At 42.1% G+C, this 10,219-nt stretch overlaps 1 protein-coding gene across 1 annotated transcript in view; it reads right to left on the reverse strand.

Annotated features, from left to right (window-relative positions):
• HMGA2 (high mobility group AT-hook 2) overlaps positions 1–9,773 on the reverse strand; it is a gene marked incomplete at both ends in the record, with an annotated part of 115,273 nt that extends 105,500 nt beyond the window's left edge. The window contains 2 exons of the mRNA XM_084263844.1: positions 6,857–6,943; positions 9,663–9,773. Coding sequence (XP_084119970.1) covers positions 6,857–6,943; positions 9,663–9,773 — 198 coding nt within the window. The remainder of the gene's footprint in view (positions 1–6,856; positions 6,944–9,662) is intronic.
• Between the last annotated feature and the right edge of the window lie 446 nt (positions 9,774–10,219).

A 10,219-nucleotide genomic window follows, 5' to 3' on the forward strand; every position in this document is an offset into this window, starting at 1 on the left:
ATTGCAGGTTATTTCCTCTAGATAGGCTCTGCCCATCCATACACCTCATCATGTAAATAATCCCGTCCCACTGAGGGTGTCGAGGATTGTGCCACAAATGAGGGCTTGACTTGCCCAAGTCCCTGAGAAGGAAAACTGTGATTCTGTAAACTTGCTTCCACATTTCCATGAATTGCTTTTCTTTTCCAGTTATCTGTATGTGTATTTGATTTGCCCTTAGACATCATCAGTGTTGTTAAATAAATCACATTCTGGTCAATCTCTGTAACGTATACTGTAACCTAATGCCGCATAAAGCGGATCCCTCTAAAAGAGAACTTGAGCTGAGGAAGCAGCAGAGGCATCTCTACAAAAACCTGCCCCATGAGTTCAATGCAATGACTTTGAAATGAATATCTCACCAAGAAGCAAGCTGTGAAAAAATAAAATTCACACTCCTAAAGGGCAAAATTATCACTCAGACTTGTTAAAAGAGTAAACCTGCTCTTTAATCATTTATACCAGTGTTATATGTAAGGTGAAACCCTCTTATGAGAATACTCATTAAAGAGCATTTACCATATACTGTAACTGTCTATTTTAAGAGTTTTGGTTCCTCTTAGAGTGTTTGTTTATTTATACCCTACGACCTGAAGGATGCAAAACAAGATGTGGTTTAGTTTTGACAAGCTGTAGCCCCCTGCGTTTATGTTTATTTCACAAAACACCGGGCATAAATCTAAAAAGAAAATACTGGTTAAAATTGTTCTTAACAAATCAACACCTGACATGTTATGAAAGCACAAATGCCATTTAATTTCTTCTGTATTTCACTCCATCTGAGGGAAATAACAGAATTCCCTTTTCCAGAACTCTGTTAAAAAAAAAAAAACAATTTAACTTTTTGAAAACACAAAACTACTTTGGTCTCACAATTAAAGTTCCTCCAAGCCTGACACAAATGGGAAATTTGACTACAGCGTATAATCTAGTTTGATGGGAAAGAGAACATGAGAGATTTCTTTGAATAACTAATCTTTGCTTCCTGCCATAAACTGTCACGCTTGCCACGAACAATGCGGCGCTTTACCCTGAGGAAGGTCCGTGTCAGAAGTGGCTGGTGTTCCTGCTGGTGAGTTTGGATATCAGTTTGTCAAGCGCTCGGGGACCTTTCAGATTGAAAGGCGCTATATTCCTGCTGTATATGATTTCCACCTCATGTTAGAAGAAAAACATTTCCATCGTTCTTATCAAAACCAAATCTTTCCCAGAGGTGAGCTGAGCAAACAGCAGGGCATGCCAGAGATGATGTTTTGGTACCAAGCGATTCTGTAAGTAAATAAGAAGGTTTCCACAGACTAAACTGCAGAAAATCAATGACAGGAACCTCCAAAGTGGACATTTTTATCTCCACCAAGGGAAGAGAAAGACAAAACACTTCTGGAACAACCAAAAAGGAGCAGTGGCAGCCCAGTGGTGGTAACAGAGACCCAAAGTTTAGGAAAATAGTCCACCCCTCCCTCCCTGGATTTTTTTTTTCAGGTTGTATTTTGCAAGCCCAGCCCGTATTTCTCCATCAGCACAAGCCTGCGTTTTAACTTAAGCTCTTGAAGAAATGTTTTCTTGCATGTAAGACAAATAATTCAATGTTTCTTCATATAATTTCCAGGTAGTTAATAGGAAGAGGAACACAATGCCAAAGCACTGCTCTTCCTCTGAAACAGGTATGTGCATAATCAGAACCATGCCAGCTGGCTCTTCACTGAAGAAGGTAGGAACAAATGCAGAAAGAGACCCAAACCACGCAGAGGTCCATGCAGAGCTAAGAGGGATTCTCACCTGGGCAACAAGATGCACCAGCGTTCCCAGCCGCCCTACGCACAGCAGTCGGTACCTGCTTAGTCCAAATTGAGGCTGCTGCCTTCATCCTCTAAAGTGCCTTTCGAAACTGGTATGAGTTTGGTCAGGATTTTCTTAACATTTGCTGCTACACTACAAGGCATGACCTTGTTGTATGGAGCTTACAGCGAATCGCCAAACTTAAAGGAGGGATGGGTGTGTTATCAAGCACTAATTTATCGTATTTCATGAAGAAATACAGAATTTCTTACAACCATAACATGAATACCTAACTTTTTCATGTCAGGTCTTAAGAACTGAAGTAGATTTACTCACTTTTAAGTGCATGATCTAAACAGGAATTTCTTTTTTTAGTCCAGGTGAGAAAGATGGAACATTCCCATTGCTGCCATCTGGAAGAGAGCTGACAGTCCCCAGGCAGATTTGTAACCCACCCAAGCCCTGTACCAACAAATCCTACTTTAAACCACATGCTGTCAAGGACCGTAGGGGCTTGACTGCCCATCATCTCTGCCTCCTTGCCACATAGATGTGCTGTGCCCAGACAGAAACTGGGGCTGTACTACTGAAGGCAATTAACAAGACAAGACTAGTATAAATAATTGAACAGCTATAAAGTGCTCTTTGGGCATCTATCTATTGTCAAGGAAGATCTCAAATGCAACAGAATCTAGATTTGAAGAACTCTATCCACTTTGCAAAATGATATGCTGGAGACTTCAGATAATATGTGTCAGATCTGTACAGCCAGGTGAAATAACTGAGAGTTCTGAGGAAGGAAGATCATTGGTGTCAAACCATGTCAAAAGACCTTGCCCAAGGCAGTGTCCCTCTCCTAAAAAAAAAAAAAAAAGCTACTTTGTTAAGAAAGGAAACTTAGGTATTGGCACTGGCAAGATTTAAAAAATTTTTCTTTCTTAAAAGCAACTTTGACACTGGCTAGATTAAAAAAATGTATTTAAAATCATGCTTGCCATATCCTATTTTTCCCATTTTAATTCTATACGGGAATGAAGTCTTCTCTCAATTTTTCTATCTGGCTCAAAACACCTGATTTTGTGGTCTCTTATTTCTTTTTTTTTTTAGCTATAATAACCACTTTATGATCAGTTGACAAATCTCACTGTGTTTTCACTTTAAGTTTGCAATCACTGGTGTGGGTAAGAATGAATGAAGAATGGAGAAGCCAAATAGATTTTCATGAACCAATTCCGGGCAGAGTCCTGGTCACATGCACTTTTATTTTCCTTTTTTTTTTTACCTTTGGACTGCTTAACTCAGGGACGTGCCTTTCTACATACTAAACTCTGGCCATGTAATGTAGAGACTGTGCTGAGGGTAGTCACACACAGTACCACAAGTTCTGGTTTTCAGCAGATGGTATTTCAAGATCTCGAGGTGTTTTCCATGAATTTCATCACATCAATAACTACAACAAAACTCCAAATATTTTAATTGAAGGTGAATTTTTCTAGATCACACTTACTTTTGGATATTCCTGGGAAATCCCTTGACATTTTCTTTTGAGACAAACACATAGTAGCCACTACTCCTTCTTTTTTTAACCTCACAATTGTGTTTCCTCCTTCCAAACAGAAGAGTATTTATGCCCATACAGTATTTTTGTCAAGCCCAACTACAGGAGCTAAACAAAGAGAAGCCCTTGAATGCTTAAGGGAAATGCTATGGGCTGGGAACACAGCTCAGTCTTACAAATAAAACTCAACCACAGAACACCCAGGAAACTGAAAAGGAACAACCCTACTAGGATCTTCCTACAAAACAAGCCGTTCTTTAGGAAAAAAAAAAAAAAAAAGAAAATCAAAATATTTGCATTTTGCAAATGAATAAGAGAATGACTTGTTTAAAGACGCAGCCTTCAGTACCAGCCTGTACATGGGGACACAAGGTGGTTCGTCTTTTTGTGCCTACCGCTTCTCATCTGCTAACAACTTATATGTTCCTTCTGCTTGTGAGAGTTGAACGATTGAGAAATGGTTTGCTTTTCAATAAAATGCAGTTTACCTTTTCTGACGGGTTTACAAGAAGTTAGGCGTGGGTGATATGCCAGGCTTTTAAAAAAAAAAAAGTGCATTACCTAAAATTAGAGTAATTGCCACATTATTAGCTGTCCAATTGGTCTTGCAACATTCTGTATGCATTGTCAAGTTTCAGGTTGCTAATTTCCTAACAAGCACAGTTTGTTTTCAGATGCCCCAAGGCCACTTTACTGAGACCAAACACAACCTCTGAAAGCTAAAAAAAAAATAAAATAAAATATTTTTTTTTTAAATAAAAAAGTAATCCCAGGAACCAGGAAATTTTTAGTGCACAACACAACCATGATTTCAGGGCAAACTGCCCCTCAACTTATTTAAGGGTATTTCCTTTCCAAAGCGTAACAAAACAAAGTCCCAGTACCGGGGTATTTTTAACTCCCTGCCAGTTTGTGCAATACATTTTTAATTGTGATGTGTAATGGTTTGCAAGAGAACACCCAATCAATTAATCATGAGTGCCTTCTCATGGCTGCTCGGTGGGTTCTCCTGGCCGACGTTTATCTTACATGTTGTGAACACTCTAATACATTTCAATGAGCTCCCTTTGAAAAACACAGGCCACACACTATTCTTTAGAAATTCCAGCAATTTCCAGTTGCGTGTATAGTACCCAAGTTCACATGTAGAGGGGCTTAAGCTAAGTTAGCCAGCTCTCTTTCTGAGAGCTGAGACAGGCTGTAGAAAGCCTTAAATAAATATATGTATGCAGATGTATGGGTAAATATGTTTGCCACAAAATCAAACATACAGCTCACTCTTTAAGAGGTGATACCCTCCCCACCAAATGCAGCTTTCTTACGCTGCCAAAACCTTCCTATTCCTAGTGCTGTTAGAAAAACTATCGGAATTAATATTACATAAAAAGATACTTTGAGATGCCTGGTGAGAAGCTGAACCATTTTAGAGAGGGTTAATTATCAATTTGGAAGATGAGCTAAAATATTTATTTGAAACGTGATCTTGGTGACTTTCTTCTAGCAAGGCTTTGTAAGTGCTTTATGTTTTAGAGGATTTAACCAGCATTTATATATTTTATCTACAAACTTAGAAACGAGTAAGATGCGTAATTACAAACCCCTCAAAGATTTATGATTTTTTTTTTAGTGATAAAAAAGACACGTTGCCCTTGGTCAATTTTTTTCTATTATTAACACCCAAAAGGGTTTGCTTTAATTAGAGCAGTAACTTGATGCATTCTGAAAATCAAAACATTACAATGAAATTGCTCAGTTCGTAAATTAGATTTAAAAACCCCACAACTATATGCACCGGAATCATCTGGAAAGCTCTTGACTTGATATACCTACGTATATAAAAATGTTTTAAAGTTATTTTCCATTTATACTTATTTTCAAATCACTCATATGAATGAAATAACGTTGACATTTCTTTTAGAAATATCTTTTTAAAACGTATTTCTATAAATTACTTAAAATGTAATCTTATTGCAAATATTTCTCCTAGGAAAGCCAACACTCCTAAGAGTAATATTTAAAATACTCAGGCTCATATTTGGACTTGCAAGACTAATAAAAAACTTCTCTCTCGCTTTTGAAGAGTGAAATTTAAACTATTTTAAGTGAATCTGAGGAACATTTTTACCATATAAAGAAAAAAAAATCAACATGTTAAGCTCGCTAGGTCACAGAGTGGCTTTGATATATTTTAAATACTTAATCTGTAAAGTATTTTTTACTAATTCATGAACTTATTGACAGAATATACTGCTCTTTTTTTTCCAGATCAGAAAGGTTAAAAAAATATTTTTAATTTAAAGAGTTGGAAAATGTCCCTCGAATATGGAAAACACTTATAACAAAACAGACATGAAACCATAGTCACCCCCTAATAATTTTATATTTATCAGTAGTTGCTATAGTAATTTATAACAGTGAAAACTATCAAACTTAATATGGTCAGTACCATAGGCATATTCAGAAGTGAACCATAATTAGATGGGGCCACAAAAATCTTCCTCACACATTTTGCCACAGACTTACTTAAAAGATACTGAGACACTTAAGCACCACAGTTCACCAGCAGATTTTGTAAGCTTTTGTTTCCAATTTAGTACCTGTAAATTGGTGCTAACTGCTGTGTAACCATCCACATAAACAAAACTCCCGTATTTATTTTCAAGCCCATACACAACTATTTGCCTTCACTAAAATAATTCATACAGACAGGTATTATTTGCCTTGACAGCAGAGTTTTCTAATGCTGAGCTTTCCCCAATTCAAATAAAATCAGGTCCCATATTCATGTTGTATTTGTGATGCAAAGCCCAGGCATTTAGTGCAGTGACTTCAGGAAGCTTCTCCTACAGCTGAATGAATTCAGAACCACCAGAATAAAAGTTTGCCCCCATCACCAAGCAGAAGCAGTGGTTCAGAAGACTCACAGCACTCCAAGTAAAAGTCTCTTTGAAACGGATTGCTAAACAAGACACAGTAAGCTTGTACTGGTAACTCGGAGTTTACTTTAGCATCGCATTTTAAAGCTGTAAATTTCAATATATGCACTTATTTCCTTCAACACATAATTGGATTTACTTCTAATTAACCTATGTTTGACAAAACACTTAAGATTTAATACACAGATTTGGTCTGTAGCACTAACGACTGTAAGTGGGCAAGAAATTTATCTTAGTCTTTCAGAAATCTTAATCGAGAAAATAATATCCCTTGCTAGATAGAGGACATCTCAGGAAATACACTACATACATTATGTTAATTCACTAATCTCTGTACTGTTAAATAAGCAAGCTGCCCTAAGAGATTCTGTACTTAGGGTCTTCACATGCAGCATGTTAATTCTAATCTTAAAAATGCAAAATACAGTTTCCATTACTAAAAAGGCTTCCAACCCCTCAGTTACCAGCCTAATCGACTGGATTTTTTTTGCTCCCAGTTGAAGAAAAAACAGCATTAGGAACGGACTCCCTTTAATAACCTCACCTTCTGAGCTGCTTTAGAGGGACTCTTGTTTTTGCTTCCTTTGGGTCTTCCTCTTGGTCTTTTAGGAGATGGCTCGCCAGTTGGTTCCTAAATACAGGAAAACATGCTGTTGTGGAAAGAGGCTACAACTAACCCAGTAGGATCTGAAGGATAAGTTCTAATCGAGAAGTTACTTAAAGGATGTGAATTAACAGTATAAATAAATAACACAATATTTAAAATGCAACATGAAAAATTAAACAACTCAAGGTTAAGGAAAAAAAATTCGCACAGTAAAAGGAGTTTAACTTGTCTTGTAATTGCATTTAAAACTTTGAAAAGTTTTCATACTCCAGCACGTAAGTTACAGCAGAAAACATACTTTTTAAAGGATGGCTATGATTTCAGTCATGTAAGAATGATCTTTCAAAAAAACCCAGCTACCCATTTAATTTCAATTGCATTTCATTATAGCAAGATACAATTATCATATGCAGTTTCTAACACTAACATTGAGGAGGGGAAAAGTTAACTGCTTGAAAACTGTAGAGTAAGGTTAAACTATTTTCTCTTTCGAGGGCACAAATATTTGGGGGTGAATTTTTTCTGTTGTTCTGCAATCGGCATTATATTCATGCCTATTCTAAACACAACTGATTTGTATTAAAATGCAAATGTGAAATTCTCTTCAAACAGAGCACCAGCAAGCCAAAAACCCTCACCAAAGAAAATAACCTGAACAAAACCCCAACTCTAAAATGACTCGACGGGAACACGAATTATTCTAGCAGTTTTCTTTACTAGCTCATCTGCCTGACAGTAAATAACCAGCCCTTAAAAATGGGTATGAATTACTAGGAGTTCAGATTCCAAATATTTATTCAGTGAATCATAAATACTATAAAACTCTTCTAGTCTTAAATATTATACATTTCGTTCCGATTACAGGATGTGGTAAAACTAATTAAATGCAGTTTGTTAACTTAAACCAGCTTAAAACCCTTCAGCTTTTTAATTCCCGCGTAGGTTGAGGGGAGGCTGGAGAGGGGACTCCCTCCCTCACTGCTCCAGCTCAGAGGCGAGCCTCGCAGGCTCCGCACATGTGGGCTGAACACGTTTAAGGAGACGCACTTTTCTTTCTCTTCCATACATTCAAACGCTGTAGTAGGAGGAGGGGGGCTGGGGGGCTGTAAGGGGGGGGGGGGGAGGGAAAGGGGGGAAAAAAGAGGGGGGGGGGGAGGAAAGAGGTGGGGGGAAGGAAGCCCCGGCGCAAACTGATGCCGGCTGCTGGGGCTGGGCGAGGGCAGCCCGGAGGTGCGGGGGTTAGAGCGGCATGGGGGGCAGAGCCCGGAGCCGCTCCGGCGAAGTGAGTGTCACCGCGGGCAGAGCGGGAAAGCCAGGGGCTCCCTTTCATGGCTCTCCAAAAGGAAAAAAAAAAAAAAAAAAGCGCTTTCTGGTCAATTTGCAGGAGCACATGGGTGGGGGGGGGGAAGCAGCCGTGTTTCCCCCGGCTCAGATCTCTGTTCAGCTCCCTCGGTGTTTTCGGAGCCCCTCGCAGGCTCTCGTGGCGGCGGGCTGATGCCAAATGAATGGTGTAAACATTTTTAAAGTCCGCGGACGGTCGCTTTAAAGTGAGCTCCGTAGGCAGTCCTAACTTCCCGGTCCTGACTTCCGAGGAAGGCATGGAAAGGGCTGCGAGCCGCTCCGCGCTGCCCCCGCCAAAACTTGGGGCTTAATTGGTTGCATCCGCGGGCAAAATCCCCCCTCGGCAGCGACCGCGGAGGGGCTGCCGAGTGCGGGGGCTCTCGGGCCGCCTGGCCCGGCGGCGGGGGCTGCGTGCAGCTCGGTTTTTACGGGCGATGCGACAATGGCACTTGGGGAGAGGAAGGGAAAGGGAGGGAGGGGGAATGGAAATAATGCACGCATCTAGCAACCTTAGCGCGGATTCAGGTCTCGCAAGTCAAAAAGAGGAGAGCCCGTCCCTTTCGGGGCCCGGGAGGAGGCTGTGGATGCGGATGGGAGGAAGCCGGGCTCAGCTCCCCGCGCCGAGACCCGGGAAGAGCCCCCCACTCGTCTCGACCTGCCTGGGAAAGCGCCGGAGCAAAGGCAAAAGGTGTTGCAAACGCAGGGCAAGCCCCCTCCGGCTACCTCCCCCACCTCCATCGGCAACGGGGGCACCTCTCTGCATACGATGACGGGAGTGAGGGAGGAGGTGGGGAAGGGGGGGACGCAGGGGAAAAAAAAAAAAAAAAAAAGCCGAAAAAACCTATGCGACTTTTTAGACACCCTCCTCTCCCCCAACCCCAGGATCTAGGGGCAGTCAGGGGTTGGGCTGGTCAAGATCGGAGGCGGCAGCAGCCCCCGGTGGGACCCGGCACACGCACGCACACGCACACACACACAGATTGAGACATTGCGAGGGCTGAGAGCGGAGCAGCCGGGAGAGCCCCGTTCCCCGCTCCTCGCTTTCGCAATTTCAAAATCAGCTCGAAATGACCCAGCGAGCGCTGGTTGGTCGGAGCCGCGCTGCTCCAAGTTCCCCATTTACATTGAAATGCCCCAGCTCGCTCCGTGCACAATAGTGAAAGTCCCGAGGAGGCTCCGCGGCTCAGCCACACGCAGGCAGCACCCCGCCGCTCCCGGGGTACCCCCGCCGGGGCGCCCAGCGAAGCCCCTCGCTACGCCTCTGCACCACCTCGCCGGGAAGCAGCACACAACAAAGCCCCCCGCCCCGTCTCCAGGACTCCTTCGCTTGCAGCATAATACGTACATGTACATGCCTATAACACTATAGATCTGCGGCTCTACGTATCTATACGGTACTGACTTGTGGTTGCTTCCTGGGTCTGCCTCGTCCTCTCTTCTGAGGCTCTGCGGTTGCAGGTTGCTCCTGGGCAGCAGTGGAAGGCTGACCGGGTCCCTCACCTTGTGCACTCATCGTGACTTCTGCTGCTCAGCCTTAAGCCAGTCTCTCCAAAGCACCTTGGAAGGGGGGGAATCAAAACGAGCTCTTGCTGCTTTTGCTGCTCGCTGCCACCACCACACCGGACGTCCTGGTGCTGCCAAAAAGGAGAAGAGAAGGGGAGGAGGAGGAGGAGGAGGTGATGGTGGTAGTGGTGCTGGTGGTGGTGGAAGAGGAGGGGGAATGAATCTCTCTTACAATTTAGGAATGGTTAGTAACATGAAGCAATTCAAAAGAGGGGAGGTTAAAAAAGAAAAAAAGAACAAGAAAAAGCAGAGTAAATTGCAACCCTGGAAATGCAAGGAGAGAGGGAAATACTCCAAGGGTAGTCGGAGCAAACCAAGAAGGGGGGAAAAAAAAATCCTACAAATTGAAAGCAAGTGGTGGCTATCGCGCTTAGATCGGATCAGGACAAATTAAGA

Source organism: Gallinula chloropus, assembly GCF_964237585.1.
Source record: "Gallinula chloropus genome assembly, chromosome: 1".
Taxonomy (NCBI): Eukaryota; Metazoa; Chordata; class Aves; order Gruiformes; family Rallidae; genus Gallinula; species Gallinula chloropus.